This window comes from Microcaecilia unicolor, chromosome 2 (assembly GCF_901765095.1).
Source record: "Microcaecilia unicolor chromosome 2, aMicUni1.1, whole genome shotgun sequence".
NCBI lineage: Eukaryota > Metazoa > Chordata > Amphibia > Gymnophiona > Siphonopidae > Microcaecilia > Microcaecilia unicolor.
The window spans coordinates 261,768,609-261,790,585 of NC_044032.1; the positions used below are offsets into that span (position 1 = coordinate 261,768,609).

A 21,977-nucleotide genomic window follows, 5' to 3' on the forward strand; every position below is an offset into this window, starting at 1 on the left:
TCTCCATTAATTTAGGCATCTTGGATCCACATTGTGGACTTATGTAAAGCTAATAATTATTATTTCCTTTATTATAATTTTGTTAAACATGATTGATGAATATTGACTACTTTTTTGTACAAGTATGTTAACTTGTTATAATGATTTAAAGAAATAAAAATAAATTAAAAAAAACTTGAGGTCATTTATGGAGTAATCTAGAGTGTGCCAGTGCTCCATGAGTGGTACAGAGACTATGTAATGGCAGATACAGCTCCTGTGTTCTATGATATGTGTCTTGATGGAACGTTTTGTTTTGCCCACATAAAGGAGCAGACATGGACATTTGATGATGTAAATGACTCAGGCCGTGTTGCAATTGGACGAGTGCCTCAGGTGGTACACCTTTTTAATCTGGGGACTAAACTGTTGTGAAACTGGTGATTTCAAGAGCATGAAGACAAATACTGCATTTGCTACACTGTCTGTAGCCAAAATGTAAATCTTCAAATTGATCCTTCAAAGGGTCTGGAAGAACTGACAGCACTATCTTCTCCTTAAGATTCCTAAGTATGTAAGTACATAAGCATTGCCATACTGAGACAGACCGAAGGTCCATCAAGCCCAGTATCCTGTTTCCAGCAGTGGCCAATCCAGGTTACAAGTACCTGGCAAGTACAATACATTTTATACAGCTTATTGTACAAAACAGTACAATACATTTTATACAGCTTATCCTAGAAATAAGCAGTTGATTTTCCTGAAGTCCATTTTAATAATGGCTTATGGACATTTCTTTTAGGAAGCTATCCAAACATTTTTTAAACCTCGTTAAGCTAACTGCTTTTACTACATTCTCTGGCAATGAATTTCAGAGTTTAATTACAGTTGAGTGAAGAAATATTTTCTCCAATTCATTTTAAGGGGGTCTTTTACTAAAGCTTAGCTCGAGTTATCTGCAGCAGGGCCCATTTTATTCCTATGGGCCATGCTGCAGATAACTCGAGCTAAGCTTTAGTAAAAGACCCCCTAAATGTACTACTTTGTAGCTTCATTGCATGCCCCCTAGTCCTAGTATTTTTGGAAAGAGTAAACAAGCAATTCACTTCTACCCATTCCAATCTATTCATTATTTGATAGACTTCTATCACATCTTCCCTCAGCCGTCTTTTCTCCAAGCTGAAGAGCCCTATTCCTGGAATATGCAACAACCAGATCTTTGTTCTTAAAAAATCATGCCCCTCCAAAATATGTGATTCCTAATGATTTTCTGTATTTGACTTGAAATATGAGAGTATCTCAAGGTGCAGACTAAATGCGGTGCCGTCATGTTTTGTTTGACTGTCAACAGATCATTCCTGGATGTCATACTTGCCTTGACGTATCCTTCTCTAATGCATTTGACAGGTATCCCCTCTGGGAAAATCTGTCTTACATAGCAGCAGACTGATATTTGTTTTAAGGATGGATTGAGGAAGCTAGAATAGTGTTTTTTGGACCAATTCTACCTACAGATTCATGGTACAGCCATGGGGGCACCCATGGCCTCAGACATAGCAAACTTATATGTGGCTTACTTCGAAGAGACTCATCTAAAAGACCATCCTTACAAGATCCACATAGTTTTTTTATAAACTTTACCTTGACGACATTTTCCTGCTGTGACATGGTGATAGTGCAGGTTTAGAGTCTTTTTTTTTCTCCTGGTTGAACAAGAGGAATTCACAGTTGACATTCAAAGTACAATATGACAAACATGAAATCAGCTTTTTAGATGTACATATTTTTGCAATAAAAATATGTTTTTTAAATTAACATGTTTATTCATTTTTGGAAAGAAACAGCATCCAAAGAGCAATTTTGATACCAGTCTTTACTGGAAACCAACAGACCAAAATGTGTTTCTGTACTATTCCAGCTTCCACAATCCATCCTTAAAACATAACATGCCATATTGTAAATTTTTGCTTCTAAAGAAAATCTGCTCAGAGTTTGCAGACTTATGCAAGAGAGATTTTCCCAGAGGAGATACCCTGACAAACGCTTTAGAGAAGGATATGTCAAGGCAAGTATGACATCCAGGAATGATCTGTTGTCACTCAAACAAAACAAGAAGGTACCGGATTTAGTCTGCACCTTGAGATAGTCACATATTGCAAGTCAAATACAGAAAATCATTAGGAAGCATTGGCACATTTTGGATGGGCACAATTGTTTTAAGAATGAAGATCTGATTGTTGCATATTCCAGGAATAGGAATCTTAAGGAGAAGGTAGTACCATCAGCTCTTCCAGAACCTTTGAAGGATCCATTTAAAGATTTACATTTTGGCCACAGACAGTATGGTAAATGCAGCGCTTGTCCTCGTGCTCTTGAAATCACCAGATTTGCACATCCCCAGACTAAAAAGGTGTTCCACCTGAGGCACTCTTCCAATTGCAACATGGTCTGACTCATTTCCATCATCATTATATTTCCATGTTGGCTCTTTCATGTGGGCAAAACAAAACATTCCATCAAGATATGTATCATAGAACGCAGGAGCTGAATCAGCCATAATATAGTCTCCACACTGCTCATGGAGCACTGGCACATTCTAAATCACTCCATAAATGACCTCAAGTTTTTTGTTTTCAAACTAATGAGAATATCATGGCGAGGAGGAGACATTAAGGGCCCTGTTTACTAAGGTGCGCTAGCGTTTTTAGCACGTACACAAAATTAGGGCGCGCTATGTAGGCACCCATGGGAATATTGTGGGCACCTACGCAGTGTGTGCTAAAAGCTCTAGTGTGCCTCTTGCGCCGCTTTAGTAAACGGGGCCCCAACGAGGGTGCATTTATTATATGAGATCCTTATCTCCACAAGGACTCAGTACAGAGATGTATTTATTTATTTATTACATTTGTATCCCACATTTTCCCGCCTTTTTGCAGGCTCAATGTGGCTTGCATAGTACCGTTAACGGCGTTAGCCGATTCCGGTCTGAACAAATACATGGTATGAATGAATACAAAGTGATATTGTGGTGGAATGAGGTACATGTATGGTAAGTACAGTTGGGGGGGACTTAGAAAGGGGGAAGAAGAGTCAGGTAATGTCCGTTACGGTCTTTGGTTACATTGTGTCACAAGTGTCCAGGTATTTTTATGTTGGGTCAGTGGAGTATGCTCTTCTGAACAGGTCTGTCTTTAGTGCTTTCCGAAAATTTAGGTGGTCGAGCGTAGTTTTTATTGCTTTTGGCAATGCGTTCCGTAGTTGTGCGCATAGGTAGGAAAAGCAGGCTGCATAGGTGGATTTGTATTTGAGTCATTTGCTGCTTAGGTAGTGGAGGTTTAGGTATGATCGTGCAGATTTTGTGGTGTTTCTGGTTGGCAGGTCGATGAGGTCTGTCATGTGTCCTGGTGTCTCGCTGTAAATAATTTTTATATTTCAGCATTTTTATTGATGACAGTTCAAAATAAACACCTCCAGATAATATAAGTATACAGAGATTCAAATAAGAAATTGTACACAGCATATACAAACTTATATAGTCCATCATCAAAAATTTTTTTAACATTTTCCTCCCCACCCCTCCCCTATCCTCTATGTTAATTTCAACAGTTTTTATTGACAATTTAACAGTTGTAATATGTTTTTTTTTTTTTTTAAAGGTTAACATTTGGCATTTGGTATTATACGTCCTACTTATGTATATACAACCTGAACTGTTATCCTCAATGTTTTTATTCCCCTCCCTCTCATCTTCCCCCATGATAACCCAGAAGCTTATAGTTATCGTGAAACTAACAGCACAATAAAGTGATTAAATCAACTGATGTTCCTTGTTGTGTGATAGGTATTATTGCTGTATCTGAATTAGGCTATTGGTCATTGTAATTCTATAAAGCTTGTTCAAAAGTGGACATTCCGTATAAACTTTCCCCCTTTTCGCTGTAAATAATTTTATGAACAGTCGTGCAGATAGAGTTTAAACACTTTTTATAAAAGAAATATGTTTTGTTTTTATAAAAGTGACATTTCTGCTTTTGTGAGGATGAGTTTTACCCTCAGGCAATACACACTTGATGCTCATCCCTTGCATTTCTCAGTTTTTATGGTCTGTTTCTAAGTTCTGTTTAATTGCACATTTGGGATCCTGTTTACTAAGCTGCGCTAAAGGCGCATTAGTGCTTTTAGCGCACGCTAACCATTAGAACGCGCTAACCATGTAGGCGGCCACAATATTCCTATGGGTGCCTACACAGTTAGCGCGCGCTAATTTTGTGCATGTGCTAAAAACGCTAGTGCACCTTAGTATACAGAGCCCTTGATTATTTATCATATACTCAATTATATCTTTAGTTTCATTTACTTTTTTGCAATATTTAACATGCTTTTCTTTATTTTTTGTAAGCAGTTTTAAGTGTAATCACCACCTCTACAATTTTATTTCACAGTTTATATTTGTAAAAAAGCATTTCTCATGTGTATCTCATTTATCTTGACCGTTCTATCATAACTGGGTATGTTTTTAACCTGTGATATGCCTGCCCAGCTCTTACATTAACCGGACAGCGCTTGCATATCTGTATATGCATGATCCATTCGTCCATTATGCATTTAAATATGTCAGATTAGAGATGTGCCTCCTCCTTTCACCACATTTACGGTGGTGGATTCTGAGCCCGTAGTCTATATGCACAGCTCGGTAAGTCCTATTTCAGTTTTGGCTTTTAAATGGTCATCAGTTTACTAAGCCACGCTAGAGGTGCGCTAGTGCTTTTAGCGTGCGCTAAATGCTAGAGACACCCATAGGAATATTTGGGTGTCTCTAGTGTTTAATGTGCACTCATTTTTAGCACAAGCTAAAAACACTAGTGCACCTTAGTAAACAGGGCCCTAATTTTTTTTAGCGGCTTTTCTTTCCGTCCTGGCGAACAGCTAATGTAACGTAATGTACAAATGCATAATATAGCTCTACTCGTTTTCAACCGCTTCTTTCTCATTTTTAGTTGAAAGTTTTTTTTAAGCCTAGCGATCAGTTGATTTTTATTCATTTGTATTAGCGTAACTGGTTTTGGCGCTACAGTTAACCGGTTTTCTTTTCAAACTTATAACTTTCCATACAATCATTAATCCCTTTCATTTATTTATTTTAGCATATTCTTGCAGCTTCTTTAAGCTATATGTTTTACATTTTACTGTAATGCCATCCTCAGATACATGTACCTTTTTTTTGAACAGTTGACTGTGCTGGTATATTGTTTTCTATTGATGCACCAGGCATTATACTTAGAGGCTTCAGCTACTAGAGCTAAGCTTTATACCTTCATTTTTATTTATATACTAGTAAAAAAGGCCCGTTTCTGTAGGCAAGGAAACGGGCCTTAGGCAGGCAATTCCCCCCCCCCTCCGTGCTACTGCCCCCTTGAACCCCCCTTCCGTGAACCTGTCATTCCCCCCCCCCCCCCCCGTGCTGGCGAAAACTGCCCCCCCCCCCCCGCCGCCGCCGCTGCCGTTGTTGTGCTACCTGTTCTTACAGCCAAAGTGTTGTTCTTTCCTTCCCATTGGTTCTTCAGTCATCTTGTCGGGAAGTTCCTCTGCGTGCGCCTGACGTCAGACGCACGGAGTTAAACTTTCTGAGAAGATGATTGAGGAACCCACCCGAAGAGCAGAACAATACTTCGGCTGTCAGCACAGGTAGTGCACAACAGCGGCCGGGGGTGGGGGGGTGCGGTTTTCGGCATTCCGGTGGGGGGGATCGACAGGTTTGCGGAAGGGGGTGGGTTTCAAGGGGGCCGTAGCGCGGGGGGGTGACAGCTGATTCCGAGGCAGTAGGAGGAGTAAGGAAACACGCTGCGCGTGTTTCCTTACTCCTCTCCTTGCTTTGGAATCAGCTGTTTTGACGTCCGTGCGTGTCTGCCTCGCAGACCACCTGCAGCCAGGGAGCCACGTTCCCAAGTATAGAACGTTGGAGGTGAGAATTATTATATAGGATGCGCGTTTCCCTAATGGTGATGGTTAGGTATTGTGCTTTATTATTTTTAATTTTTCAGTGAGCATGTTCTTATAGTATCATTTATAATTTGGGACAAACTGTGTTTGGATTTGTATCTTGTTGGGTAGACCATATTCCTTTCCTTTTCATCAAGTGTCTTTTGACTTATGCACTTTATCTATGTAGCCCATTCATAAACTTTCAATTCTGGTGATACAAATATATACATTTTCAATTAAGCAGTCCACTCAATATTTATATGTCCATTGATTTATTTATCCATTTATTCCTAATATTTTTTTACGTTTAAAATAAGCTCTTAAAGTATACTTTCATGTAGATTTATTTACCTTGTGCTTTTAATTTATTTATTCATATGTATTTTGTTTTTTGATGTATAGTATTTTACTGTGACCCCTGAGGCAGGCAGCTGCGTCCGCCGAAACACGGCCTGGGTCGGGTCTGTATTCTGGTACTGTCATTACAGTACTTCCAAGATCCATCTCCCTGGTGAGGTGTCATTGTATCATTCTCTACTTTTTTTTTGCTTCCTAACAAATAAAGAGGCCTCAATAGAGGGAAGTACAATATTAAAACTAATACAATTATAAAATATTATCAATCAGATATTGAATTTGAGAACAAATAAGTTTTTTAAGCTTTCCAAAAGAGTAAATAAGATGGCAATTCCCTGATCTGTCTTGGAAGACTATTCCAAATCCTTGCTCAATGGAAAGGAAAGGACAGCTCAATCTGTCTTTTTTGATGAACTCCTTTTAAAGACGGAAAGCCAAGCTTCAACTTATAAATCCTGTGTACAGGCTCGTTAAGTTTAGTGCATCTGGCCCTTAGAAGGAATATTTAAAATTCTAATAATACCTTCAGAATTTGAGCCATGTGAAGGCATATTCTCAAAGCACTTAGACTTACAAATTTATATAGTAACCTATGGAACTTTGTAAGTCTAATCCCCTTGTTTACTAAGGAACTCTAGCAGCTGCTACGCACATAGGCGGTCGGTGGCCCAACTGTTTGGGGAGGCTAAAGGGGGTGGAGTTAGGGGTGGGGCCAGGGGTGGAGCTTAAATCCATAATTGTCTGATAACACACAGAAAATAAAAATAAAAGTCACAATTAATACCTTTTATTAAATTTAGATATTAGATACATATCATATGTCAAAGAATAAAGTGGTTGCTCAAAGCATATACTAACCATAATCGCTCAACTGCAAAACACTATGCACATCTTTGTGCAAAAACACACTCAGAACTTTACTGTACCAAAAATATTACACTGGGCAGAACCTAATACACCATTAGGGGCTTATAGCCCATTTAGTTATGTTTAAAGAAAAGAGATCTGCATTAAAAAATATTTATTTTTATTTTGACCTATAAAACCACTTGTCCCTGAAACATGCCTAAAAACAGAATAATCCAGTTGTGTATCTAAAATGCAAATTCCTACAAATGAGATGACGTTAAAATGTGATTCCATGTGCCCCAATGAAAGGTGAGTTTAATTCTACTTCCATTTAATTTCATAGTAACATAGTAACATAGTAGATGACGGCAGAAAAAGACCTGCACGGTCCATCTAGTCTGCCCACGATAAACTCATATGTGTATACCTTACCTTGATTTGTACCTGTCTTTTTCAGGGCACAGACCGTATAAGTCTGTCCAGCAGTATTTCCCGCCTCCCAACCACCAGTCCCGCCTCCCATCACCGGCTCCGGCACAGACCCCGTATAAGTCTGCCCTCCCCCATCCTGGCCTCTCAACCACCAACCCCTCTTCCCCCCGTCACCCAATTTCAGCTAAGCTTCTGTGGATCCATTCCTTCTGCACAGGATTCCTTTATGCCTGTCCCACGCATGTTTGAATTCCGTTACCGTTTTCATCTCCACCACCTCCCGCGGGAGGGCATTCCAAGCGTTCACCACCCTCTCCGTGAAGAAATACTTCCTGACATCTTTCCTGAGTCTGCCCCCCTTCAATCTCATTTCATGTCCTCTCGTTCTACCGCCTTCCCATCTCCGGAAAAGATTCGTTTGCGGATTAATACCTTTCAATATACAGTATTCTATCATCTTTATAACACCAGTTTCCCAAGGCAGAGTACAACAACAGTTAAGATAAACTCAGATAAACTCTCAAGAAACAGAAACAGGATATCTAAGCACAAACTACAGAGTTTATAATCGCTTTTTCTACAAGCTGCAATACCGTGCCTATTAACAGAAACAGCTTTAGCCTTGTTACGGATCAACAATCAAGAACAACCTGGATGCAGCAGCTCAAAAGTTTGTTTGTTTTGTTTGGGCTGAAGGCAGTGAGGATGTCACGCTGGGGAAACACATTAACCAAATTGGCTGCTTCCTTGTTTACTTACTGGGCTAGAAAGGCTCACTTCCACTCCTCTTGGGCAGCTCCCCCCCCCCCCCCCCACCCCCCCAGTCTTGCATCTTTCTCCCTGTTTCTTCTGCTGCCTGCAGCTGCTGTCTCCCGTGGTCATTTTTATCATTTTTATCATTTTTACTGCCCTGAAGAGTTCTGCCTCCTCGGCACGGCGATTCAGAGTCAGCCTTCTGCGTCGGGGCTTCTCCTCAGGGGCGTCCTGGACTCTAACATAACTTCCTCTTTTCCGCAGAGGTAAGAGTGAGACGCGCCTGAAGAGAAAGCCCCGACGCTGGCAGAAGGCTGACTCTGAATCGCCGGTGCCGAGGCAGAACTCTTCAGTGCAGTAAAAATGACGATGGAGACGGCGGGCAGCAGAAGAAACACAAGATGGTCAGGGTTGAGCTGGGGAGGCTTAGCCTCCCCAAGCCTCTTATACGGGGCGCCTATGGCTACTCAGCAATAGCAACACAGCTCATTCAAAGTGAATGGGCTGTGTCAGCATTGGCGCATGGCAGCCGCTAGTGTGGCTTAGTAAACAGGAGGGGTAAGTGTTTGAAAATGAGGGCCATAGTGGCTTTAAAATTAAACATTCAATTTTAAAAACAATACACAAATCAACTGGCAACCAATGCATAGCTCTTTCAAACTTACTTCTACAGAAAATAAGCTGCAGTGTTCTGCAAAAATTGGAGTTTTTGCCACAATTTTAAAGGCAATGAACAATGTAAAGAATTACAGTACTCTAGCTGGGGAAGGAGTACAGCTTGAGCCTGCAAAGAGGTGGGATAATGTGGGATACAAATGCAACAAATAAATAAATAACCCTGAAACTTTCATTATTCAATGATGACTTTATTGCCCTTAGTTGGCGTAGCTTGCAGTTACTTATCTGTGACTCAAATGTTTATTTTATTTATTTATTTATTTTATTTGTTACATTTAGCCAATACCAGTAGAGAAACAAATACAATAAGGTTAGTCTAGAATCCAGGAAAATGCCTAATACCCTAGACTCATTCTCAATTTTCAATATTTCACCAGGCTCCTAGCCTAATTCTCTGGTTGACAAGGACTCAAAATCACTAAACCATAAAATCTTAGTCTTCAGTTTGTTTAATTTCAAAAAATTTGAGAAAGTTCATCTGTCAACCAGAGAAACTCAAATTTTGAAAGACCTCTTCAAAAGAACTTAATTCAGGACAGAGCAAGAAAATATCGTCAGCATATGTCAATATTAAAAAAAACCCAAGGTAAACTTTATACAGTAAGGGGGAAGTGGTGAGCCCTGAGGCATGGCACAAGATGATATGGCAAAGATGTCTTAACTCCTCTCTTCAGACAATACATTCATTTCGTTAAAAATACAGTGAACCAGTTTAACACTGAACCGATAACCTCCAATTCACTGAGTCTAAACAAGAAAGTTGCATGATCTATAGTATCAAATGCTGGAGAGATGTGAAATTGAAGGAGAATTGCTTGTTTTCCCCTACTCCAGCAGCGACTAACCTCAGTAACTAAAGCTAACAATAATGTTTCGGTACTATGTCGGTGACTTGTTTGGATTTGATATATATTGTCACTCAAAATTTCAAGGAAAGCTAAAAGATGGAGACTATCTGCTAAAATGATAGAATCCATTATTTTCCATCTTTATCCCAGAGGATGAAGAAATCATTTCGGAAACAGTAATGTCCTCAGATTTCAAAAACTTCAGGACATTTTTCAGGCACATGAGCCACAACTGATTTGGAGCTGACAACCTGGTCTTAGAAAAACATAACAGCCTTATATTCCTACCCGAACTAAAATTCTCAAGGCCTTCTCATTTCAAATGTACGGTTAGGCTGTTTTTAATGAACATGGCCTCAGATTTCTGAACCGTGGCTACCTGGATCTCCATGCTGCTTCAGTTCTCCCAATCTGAACTCAGGATCTCCCATCTTGGCTGCCGCCTGTTGGGAAAAGTCAGAAGACTGACTTATTAAGAATAGTTTCAGTTCTCATCAGCATCTCCCAAATGACCTCCTTTGTGATTCCAGGGAGCCACTGCCTACAAACCCCTAAGGTTGGCACTTTGGGAGAGGAACCAAAACTCTTTTAAATGTAACCCCTCCCCCATCCTGACCACAAAATCCCTTAGTGCAACCTTTGATTACTCACCTGATGCTCCATCTGCACTAGTTATAACAGGGTATCCCACCTGATCAACCTCTTGCTGGCATCTCCCCAGCTTGCTTCCACCTGGAAACGCCAAACATCCAGTGAGTCCCTCACATCAAGTGGAAGAGCAAGGTCTTTCCTTGTGGATTTTGGGCTGCTGGTTTAACTGACTGGTTAATAATGCATGTGTTATGAGAACAGTAACATCCATTGTGGTTGCCCCTCTCTGCACCTTTTCTAATTCCATACAGAAGCATTATGATATTCTGTTTTATTCTCTATTCCTTTCCTAATAATCCATAACATTCTGGGGGCCTTTTTGCAAAGCATCGAGAAGCCCAACATGGTCTTACTGCATTCTAAATCGGAACTACCACCAGCCCAACGCGGCTGCCAGTGGTAGTTCCGGCTCGAGTGAACGCCATTTGTGGCGCACTGTAAAACCAATTTCTAGTATGGCACTAATCTGGCAATAATCGGGCATCACTAGGTGCTGCCCAGTTACTGCCGGGTTACCACGGGAGCCTCAATGGGTGGCAGGAAGTGCTCCCTGTTGCATGGCCACGCGGTACGAGTTATCGTATCGCATGGCCATTTTTTTTGAGGGCTGTAAAAAGAGCCCTGGAGTGTGGGGAAAACGGCACCTGCCACTACCACAGGGCCCTTTTCCCCACAGCTTAGTTAAAGGCAGCGGCGTAGCTGCTATGGGGCCACGGAGGCCTGGGCCCCCTGTAAATTTGGCCCTGGACCCCCCTGCCAACGCCACTGTCAACCCCCCCCCCCCCCCCCGCCAACCCGCCGTCGCCGTCTGTACCTTTGCTGGCAGGGGACCCCAACCCCCGCCAGCCGAAGTCTTCTTCCTGCGTTTGGTTTCTTCTGAATCTGACGTCCTGCTGCACGTACAACGTGCAGGACGTCAGACTCACAGAAACAGAATGAAGCCCTGCGGATCGCAAGGCTTCGTTCTGTTTCTGTGAGTCTGACGTCCTGCACATTGTATGTGCAGCAGGATGTCAGACTCAGAAGAAACCAAACGCAGGAAGAAGACTTCGACTGGCGGGGGTTAGGTCCCCCGCCAGCAAAGGTACAGACGGCGACGGATGGCGGGCGGGTTGAGAGGGAGGGTCAAACATATTGGAGGTGGTGTTGGTGGCGGCAGGGGGTGGCGGCGATGGCGGTGGGGGGTGTCGGCGATGGTGGCGGGGGGGGGGGGGGGGTCAGGAGCGCCGGGGGGGGCTAAAATGTGCCCCCTCACCTCGGCTCTGGCCCCCCCCTACCGCTGAAGTCCAGATACGCCTCTGGTTAAAGGACCCCTCTATTTGCTCTTTTCGCTGCTACAGGAGATTTCAATGTATTGTCCACAATGACATATACATCTTTTTCTTGGGTGGTGGCTCTTAATGTGGAACATGGCATCATATAGCCATATTATAGGTTATTCTTCCCAATGTGGATTACTTTGCATTTGTCCACATTAAATTTCATCTGATGTTTGGGTTCCCAATCTTTAGTGATAAGTTCCTCCTGCAAGTTTTCACAGTCTGCATGCAATTTAACAACTTGGAATAGTTTTGTGTTGTGTGCAAATGTGATCACCTCGCTTTCCAGATCATTTATAGTTATGTTAAAAATTACCGGCCCCAATACAGATACTTACAGCAGCAAAGCAGCTTTCATAAAAGTTGAGGACATCACAAAGCAGTTAAGTTATTGGCAACAAAGCTGCTTTATGATATCATAGTAACGAGAAATGACATCTCAAAGTAGGTAAGCCAATGGCAACAGAGCATTTGTTATAAATAAAAATTACATCACAAAGCAGCTAGGCTAATGGCAACAGAGCACCTGTTATTTAAAAAAATGATATCACAAAGCAGCTAGGCCAGTGGCAAAAGAGCACCTATGATAAAGAAAAATGACATCACAAAGCTGCTAGGTAAATGGCGACAGAACACTTGTTATAAAGAAAAATGACATCACATAGCAGCTAGGCTAATGGCCTTGTGTCTTCTTTCAGGGGCTGGCAGGCACCGATGTGGCCAAGGAAGCTTCTGACATCATCCTGACAGATGACAATTTCTCCAGCATTGTCAAAGCAGTCATGTGGGGACGCAATGTTTATGACAGCATCTCGAAGTTCTTGCAGTTCCAGCTCACTGTCAACGTGGTGGCTGTGATCGTGGCATTCACTGGGGCCTGCATCACTCAGGTCAGTGCCACAAATATGAGGGTAGGGGAGAGGGGCATGAAGCATGCTGATCTCCAGGACATCACGGTTGCCTAACTCCTCATAAGCATTAATAAGACCATCTATTTTTTTTTGTTACATTTGTACCCCGCGCTTTCCCACTCATGGCAGGCTCAATGCGGCTTACTTGGGGCAATGGAGGGTTAAGTGACTTGCCCAGAGTCACAAGGAGCTGCCTGTGCCTGAAGTGGGAATTGAACTCAGTTCCTCAGCTCCCCAGGACCAAAGTCCACCACCCTAACCACTAGCAGCAACTCAACTACAGAATGTCTGTTGGCTTAACCCCACCCTCCTTTTTCATTTCCCCCTCCCCCAAACCTATCCGTCTGACAGGACTCCCCTCTGAAAGCGGTCCAGATGCTCTGGGTGAACCTGATCATGGACACCTTTGCTTCCCTGGCCCTGGCGACAGAGCCCCCAACGGAGTCCCTCCTACTGCGCAAGCCCTATGGACGCAATAAACCCCTCATCTCACGCACCATGATGAAGAATATCCTGGGCCATGCTGTCTACCAGCTCACCATCATTTTCACTCTGCTCTTTGTTGGTAAGTGTGCTACAGAAAGAATTCAAATGTACAAGTGATGCTGGGTTCATGTCTGTGGGCTGTCTACCGCTTTCTCCTTGGTGTGGTTCTTTTAATAATGTGGTATGCTGTGAAGAATAGGGATCATCCTCTTTTGCTTCTTATATGCCAGTGCTACTCAAATCTTTTTGTGCTATGACCCCATGAGTGAGGCCAAATAAAATTATGTGAACACCCTGAGATGCAGAATAATGTTGCACCTATGGAGAGCCTACCCAAGTTGTTACTCCAAATGCAGGTTTTGTGACCCCCATCTGGGGTCATGACCCACAGTTTGGAAAGCTCTGATATATGCTATTTTCATTCACTGTTGTTTATGTTCAGACCACAAAGAGATCAGAAAGTGAGTTCCTCAATAATCTGGGAATTACTAATGCTACCTTGGAAGAGAGTTTCACTCTTGGGTAAATTATTCCAACAATGACTAATGCTAGATTAAAGGCATGTGAATAAGGATTTGGTGTTAATTCCAGGATTACATCTGAATGTAGATGCAAACTAATCCACATTTGATTCTGGGGTATCAATACTACTGCAGACATAATAGGAGGAATTAGAAACATATCTCCCCATACATAAGCACAGTGACCACCCCATCTTTGAGCCTTGTAAGATACCAACGTAGTGGGGTTTCAGTATATCTCCACTATATTCCTAAAATATATTATGGCTGCATATATTTGGTCTATGAAATGTATTGATTATCATAGTTTTGGTTTCCTGGAAGCAAGATCTGATGGTGACTCATAAGGATCAGAACCGGGGACCACTACTACTACTACTATTTAGCATTTCTATAGCGCTACAAGGCATACGCAGCGCTGCACAAACATAGAAGAAAGACAGTCCCTGCTCAAAGAGCTTACAATCTGTGTCAGAACCTAAACAGAGCTACGCCACCCTAGATCAGCCCAAAGGATTCCTCTCATCCAATATTCTGATTCCAGCTACAGCAAGCATCAGAAGCTTTAGAGAGAGTATATAAGTGAATGAAATGGAGCACGCATAGATTGGTTGCAAAGGGGCCAATGGTACCTGTTCAAGCAGTGGATATCAAGATGAATGAGACAAACAGAGGATTCTTGGCAGACCGTTGCAGTAGGAAAGGAGAACAAGTAGACTAGATGGACCTTCTCTATCTGCCACCATATTCCACATTTCTATGTTGGCTTCATATAAGGGGCAATTCTATAACTGGGCACCACAATTTCGGCATGCAGATGCCATGTGTAGAGTGCCAATTCTGTAACAACATTTGTGCATCAAGATGCCTTTAGAGAATACTAGTTTAAGTTGGTATTGCGCACCTAATTGCAGGTGCAAAGAGTTACATCAGCTTTATGGCACCTAAATGAAGCACTTTAGCACATAACTAACAGCATTCTGTAAGTTACATATGTAACAGGGAGGCCCATCCATGTCCTGCTCATGTGTATGCTTCCTTGCACTTAACACACTAAGCAGCATGTAAGTTGTAGAAAGCGCTCCAGCACTTTTGCACTGTTCCCTCTAAGTTGAATGGGAGTCTTCCACCTACAGTCCTGCCAGTGGGGTGCGCTATTTCACTGCCACATTTCCAATAGTGAGGGACAGGTAAACTCTGTAGGACTCCAAAGAACCTGCTTGTCTCTAGCAACTGAAAACACAATATTGAAGCACCGCCCCCTACTGGTAGCAACGCAGTTGGAGGACTCCTGCTCGGCTTAGAGGGAACAGTGCACTTACATAATTATGCAGTATACACACTTAAGTACTAGCATTCTTTAACATATGCACGCGAATGGCACCTAACTTTAAGCACCCTGCTATAGAATTAGGGGGACAGTATTTATTCAATATAATGGAGGGCTTGGAGTGGAAGGAGTCCCTTTGAGGGTTGCTATTTGCTTTCATCCCATATTTTTTTACCTTTTCCTTCCCTGGCCCTCCCCTTAGGAGAGAAATGCTTCAACATCGACAATGGGCGTAATTCCCCCTTGCACTCACCACCCTCTGAGCACTACACCATCATCTTCAACACCTTTGTCATGATGCAGCTATTCAATGAAATCAACGCCCGTAAAATCCATGGCGAGAGGAATGTATTTGACGGTATCTTCAACAATCCCATCTTTTACAGCATTGTGCTGGGCACTTTCGGGGTGCAGGTGAGATCAAGCACTGGAGGACGAAATGCATGTGTGTGGGTCGTCTAGATCTAGCTCCATCACGGTAACATTGATATTGGAGCTTGTCTTACCATTTGGTAAGATGAAGGGCAGCCATCTTGTTTCTTAGTCTTACGGTCGATGGCAGCCTGCTATTTCTTTTTGTTTTGGTCCAGCAATTTTCTCCTGCTTCTTTTAGGTTTCCATTTCAATCAGAACCAGCCTCTGTTGGGCTCTACTGGTGTGAGCCTTAATTCACAACTACCAGGAGAATTTATTTCTTATGTTTTAGCACCAGTCAACTCCCTTTCTACAGTCGCTGTAGCAGCGGTCCTCCGCCATGCATTGTCCACATACTTAACCTACATGGGGAATGGAAGAACTGACTTGGGAGTTTAACCCTTGTCCTCTGCTAAGTAGTGTGAAGCGCTGGTTTGGGTGATCAGGCCCTGCCAACATTTTAGTGCTGACACATTCTATGCAGTAACTGGGAGGTGTCTGCAGCTTATGGTAGTCTTCTTTCCATCTCTAGACCACTCTCTGCTGTCCTGTTGGCTGTGCCTTTATCCTATATTTCCTTTTCTCTTTCTGGCAGATTTTGATTGTGCAGTTTGGAGGAAAGCCCTTCAGCTGTGCACCTCTCAACACAGAGCAGTGGTTGTGGTGTCTGTTTGTGGGCCTCGGGGAACTCATCTGGGGCCAGGTGAGATCAGCCTCTCTCTCACACACACCGTTATGCATCACTGGAGCAGGGTGGTTATGGGTGGAAAACGTTGCTCATCTTGCCTTGTCATGCAGTGTCATGTGTCTACGGTTACAGGGCTGGTGGAGTTCCAGAGTTCACACCACATCGTTCAACTTGAGTTGAGAAGTTGGGCCTATAGAGTACTGTCAGAATTAACGATGAAAGTGGCACCTTTGCCTTTGAGCTACCAAATTATTCATGTCAGGATATGCTCAGTTCTGGTGGTATTTTACTAAAGGCTGTGCCGAATGCAGAGCTTTTTGTTAAATACCTATAAGGACCAGGGGTGTAGCTACAGGGGGCCACAGGGGCCTGGGCCCCACAAATTTCATCCGGGCCCTTGGTTTGGCTGGCAGGGGTCCCCAACCCCCGCCAGCCGAAGCCTTCTTCAGCACGGTCTCTGGTGCAGCCGCGTTTGCTGCCTGCCCCCCTGCTCTTCTTTCTTCTTGCTCCTCTTGTGGCTCAGCGTCAGCCTGCACAAGAGGAGCAAGAAGAAAGAAGAGCAGGGGGCAGGCAGCAAACGTGGCTGCGCCAGAGACTGTGCTGCGCCAGAGACTGTGCTGAAGAAGGCTTCAGCTGGCAGGGGCGAGGCGGTGGGGGAGGCGAGGAGGCAAGGCGTGGCGGCACTCAAAATGTGCCCCCAACCTCGGGCTATGGCCCCCTCCCACCGTGAGGTCTGGCTATGCCCCTGATGAGATGCAGGATATCCACGTATATTTGCTGGTGTGCACTGCAGAAACTGCCATTTTACAAATATATACATGGAAACAACAGATGGCACAAACTGATCAATGCAACAAAACAGGAGAGAAATACTCCGCAGAATCGACACAAGCAGCAAACAGCAGAGGTAGTCCAGAGAAGGAGAACACCATCAAAAGATTCGCCACATGCAACCTTATTTTGCAATGACCTGACTCGGCCAAGTTTCAGCACTATGCCTTCATCAGGGGTCATCAAAATGTGTGATATGAGTAAAAGCAAGTGACTCATAAATATATACAATTGTGGCTTCATTGGGAGCATATATTTATAAGCCACTTGCTTTTGCTCATATCGCACATTTTGATGACCGCTGATAAAGGCATAGTGCTGAAACTTGGCTGAGTCAGGTCATTACAAAATAAAGTTGCATGTGACGAACCTTTTGATAGTCTTCTCCTTCTTTGGACTAACTGCTGTTGTTTGCTACAAACTGATCAATCCCATGTGGAAGTGTTGATTTTGCAACTTTCTTCTGCCAGTGGCACTGCTTCCACGTATAGCTGTCCAGTTTTACAAATGTAGATGTGCAAATGCTGCTAATTAAGTAGTGAGGCCACGAGCTTATAGTTTTCTTCATTCTGGAGGTAGAACGAAACAGTGAGGGATGAAGGAGAACAATTCCTCATGTAACGCCCTGGACCAAATGAACACTTTTAAAAATTCTATGCATGCCTCTGAGCTGGTGTATAACACAACAGGGAACTTTTTCCCCATAAACATGTATTCAGTTTGTAAAATGGGGAATACATGAGTAGATTTTTCTCTCACCACACCATACCCTGCAGGGTGGGCATCTCCATACGGAAATAGTGGCTTTCTGAAATTTGCACACATAAATGCATCTATTCCCACACTGAGATGTTTCTAGAACAACTCCCTTTGTCCATTTACTGGATTTAATTTCTGCTTCTCAGAGCTCAGAAAAACCTGCAGTCGCTACCTCGACAATCCCCTAAGTTGTTTTTGTCTGAACTTCACCCAGACACAGATTTTGCTCTTTCAAAAAATTGTTTCCTTTCTTCTGCTGAAGAGGCTTCTTTCCCTCATTTTTGGGTTCTTTTGTTTCCCTACAAATTCCCTTTGTCTTCCCCCAACCAAGAAATGAATTTGGTTACTCTAGAAATTGAGTACGACCTAGTACAGTAGCTGCTTATTTGACATGGTTGAGAACGTCCAAAAGAGTCCTCTGTGGTGGGAAGATGGCCGTTAGGGATAAGCACAGGGGAAAATTTTTTCAATTCATTTAGTCCTTTTTCCCCGGATTCTGTAATGGTTGCCCAAATTTGCTTGCTCAAATTTGGACACGATCCTGAGATCCGCACACAAACTAATTAGTTAATGAGCCATTAACAATCAATTATTGCCATTGGCTCGTTTGGCATCTTCCTATAACGCTGTGTGCCCAAAGGGAGCCTGGCCACGGAAGGGGCATAGGCGGGTGAGGGGTGTTCCAAAAATGTAGGTACAGTGTTATAGAATTCCTGGATAGTGCACCCAACTTTCCACCCAACTTGTGTTGCTAGGATTTAGACCAGGTTTCAGCAGGCTTAAGTCCTTGATGCCCAAAGTTGGGCAAAGGGTTGTCCTATAAAGGGCATTTGGCACAGAGCACCCTGTATAGAATACGAGTTTAGCACGGATCTTTCCAGCTCCTAATTCTGAGCGCCATTTACTGAATCGGGCCCTTTCTGGTTTGTTTCATACATTCGTTATAAGGAACCATTTTAAACTTGTGTTAAACATTTCAGCCAGTGTTAACCGACTTATGGAAGGAGATATCAAGGTGGGCTACCATTAAGACATATTTTACTGTTAACCCGAGTTATTAGTAACTAAGGGCTTCTTTTACAAAGCTGGCGCTAGTGATTCCATCGTGGCAAGTGTGACGAAGCTCATAGAAATTGAGTGGGCTTCGTCGCCTTTGCTGCGCCAGAATCCCTAGCGCAGCTTTGTAAAAAAAGCCCTAAGTCTCATTGAATAAAATGAGGCCTGTGCTAAAATAGAATAAATTCTGGCAAAATAACCCATCTAAATGGTAGCCCGTGTTGATAACTTCCCTCATAATGTGCCTTAATTCTTAGGTTAATACGTGTTAAATAAATAATTTCAGCATTTTGACAAAAGTGATTGCAATATGAGATTATGTGGAGAGAGTATGTGAAGGGGTGGGCACGTGCGGGTGAGTATGTGAGTGAGAGTGTGATCAAGGGTGTGTTGGGAATCCATGGGGTGTGTGCAGCAGAGGCTTTCTGCGAATGTATAGTCAAGTCTTTGTGAGAGGATGTGGGAACGTGTGTGGGGTTCAAGTTCAGATTCCTTTATTTCTTGATACACAGCCTGTAGAAGCACATCTAAGTGATTCACAATCAAATCGACCCCTAAATATTTACTTACCCCTTCTTCAGATACTGTACCAAACTGAGGTAGTTAACAAACAGCATAAATTAAATACGACCTCACAACTTATCTGCAGCCTGGGAACTGCTGTACCCCCACTTCTAGCCTCTGCTTGCAAATTAGTGACCCGGGAACAGCCATGGTTTTCAGCCTTTTGCAAAAAAACACAGGTAATTTTTCTCCAGCATAATTTCAGCAAATAAGTGCCGCTGCTGGGAAGCATTCACCCTACCTTCAGTCTGTGTCAGCTCCCTTGTGTTACAGCCGTGTGCTAAAGCTCAGTGCCTAGTTTCCTAACACAAGCAGTGCAGTAAAGCCAATACCAGACAAATAGGCTGCAAACGGCAGAGCACACTGGATCCATACACACACAAGATATAGCTGGTGGCAAATAGGTCTTGTAGGCAAAAAATTGCATCGGCACTTGTCAGACTGGATGCGCACACACCCATAGAAACAAACTGCTCCATATTCTGTGCTATTTAACTGGCCAGGAACGGCCAAAAAGAAATGGCCATGTGGTAAGTGAACAACTTGCCAGGGGCGTAGCCAGACTTCGTCGGGAGGGGGGTACAGAGCCTGAGTTGAGGGGGCACATTTTAGCCCCCCCCCCCCCCGGCGCCGCTGACCCCCCCCCTGCAATTTTTGACCTCCCCACCGCCATCACCACCTTTGACGCCCCCCTAGCGCCAACCCTTTTGATCCCCTCCCTGCTGCCCTTGGGTACCTTTGCTGGCGGGGGTCCCTAACCCCCGCCAGCCAAAGTCCTCTTCTCCGGCACGGCTGCGTTGCTGATCTGCAAGGGCAGGCTTCTGTTTCTGTGAGTCGTGCAGGACGTCAGACTCACAGAAACAGAAGCCTGCACGGCCACGTTGCTGATCTGCAGATACAGAAGCCTGCGCGGCCACGTTGCTGATCTGCAGATACAGAAGCCTGCGCTGCCACGTTGCTGATCTGCAGATACAGAAGCCTGCGCAGCCGCGTTGCTGATCTGCAGAAACAGAAACCTGCGCGGCCACGTTGCTGATCTGCAGATACAGAAGCCTGCGCGGCCGCGTTGCTGATCTGCAAGGGCAGGCTTCTGTTTCTGTGAGTCTGACGTCCTGCACGTATGTGTAGGACGTCAGACTCACAGAAACAGAAGCTTGCCCTTACAGATGAGCAACGCGGCCGCGCCGGAAAAGAGGACTTTGGCTGGCGGAGGTTGGGGACCCCCGCCAGCAAAGGTACTCGATGGCGGCAGCGGCAGGGGAGGGTTGGTGGCGGGAGGGGAGGTCGAACAGATTGGCGGTGGGGGGGCAGGGCCAAATCTATGGGGCCCCATGCCTCCATGGCCCCACGTAGCTACGCCCCTGCTTGCCACGTAGCCATTTGGGGGGGGGGGCACATACCACCACCTACTGAGATGGTGGTAATGGCTGTAATCGGGCAGTGCACTTGTCTGCACCTGCAGAGTAGCTAATAGTTTCATAAGCATGGATTTCAATGTGCCGTGTGCAGTTCGCGCACATGTAAAACTCGTTTCTACATTGGGCTCACACAAAATCATGCACAAAAGCCAAGCTAACCTTTGTGCCAAACCCAGCGCACTTTACTGCATCGGCCCCACATATTCCTTGTCTCTGTATCTGCCGGTGTTGCTTAGTGTCAATGTGCAGATGTGTGTGTGGGGGGGAGGGGTTGAGGGCGCTTTTAGAACAGAGCACTGAACCTTCTGCAGCACCTAAGCTCCCCATAGAAAACAATGGGGATTTTTTTTTTTTTTGGAGACTCGGTTCTTTAAAAATCCTGACCCCATGTTTCAGATTTTCAAACTCATTTGAGATTTTCTTCCTACAATATCACATTTGGTGACTTTTTGTCTCTTTCTGGAAGGTTATTGGGTCTATAGACAGGCAGACATAATTCTGTTTAAAAATCTATCACTATTCTGGAACAGATTAAGAGGGGCATCACACATCCAAGACATAAATCTAACAGCCATATCAGTCTAGGGAAAAAAAAGAGATTCTTTGTAGGCTCTGATAGCTTTTATTGGACCAGTGTACAAATTACTCAGAGATGTCAGTACATAAACTTTTGGGACCACACATGGTTTCTTTCTGAGATAACATCTGAAGAAAGAGCTTGTGTGGTCTCGAAAGCTTGGGCACATCAGTACATTTGGATTGCTTTTGTATCAGTCCAATGGAAGGAACTTCAGCCTGCAAAACACACAGGTAAGATACAGTCTCTGTATGGTCCATAGGTGATCGCCACCATCCCCACGAGCCACCTGAAATGTCTAAAGGAGGCAGGCCATGGACCGGGCAAAGACGAGATCACAGATGAAGAGCTGGCAGAGGACGAGGAAGAGATCGATCACGCAGAGCGGGAGCTGCGACGTGGGCAGATCCTTTGGTTCCGTGGCCTCAACCGCATCCAAACTCAGGTAGGGACTGTGGCATCACCCCCACCCACCGCCAACAACATCACCTCCATTTATGAGACCGGTTGTGATATAGCATTGACAGAACACTGTATATGTATTGTGCACTTGCATAGGTACCAGTTCTGTGCT

The 21,977-nt window shown here is 43.8% G+C and overlaps 1 protein-coding gene across 5 annotated transcripts in view; it reads left to right on the forward strand.

The window, feature by feature from the left end:
- Window positions 1-21,977, forward strand: part of ATP2B3 (ATPase plasma membrane Ca2+ transporting 3) — a 241,941-nt gene that overhangs the window by 172,830 nt on the left and 47,134 nt on the right. For all 5 annotated transcript variants that reach the window (XM_030194063.1, XM_030194059.1, XM_030194061.1 and 2 more), the window contains 5 exons: window positions 12,547-12,738; window positions 13,111-13,324; window positions 15,299-15,510; window positions 16,106-16,213; window positions 21,666-21,848. In XM_030194063.1, coding sequence (XP_030049923.1) covers window positions 12,547-12,738; window positions 13,111-13,324; window positions 15,299-15,510; window positions 16,106-16,213; window positions 21,666-21,848 — 909 coding nt within the window. The remainder of the gene's footprint in view (window positions 1-12,546; window positions 12,739-13,110; window positions 13,325-15,298; window positions 15,511-16,105; window positions 16,214-21,665; window positions 21,849-21,977) is intronic.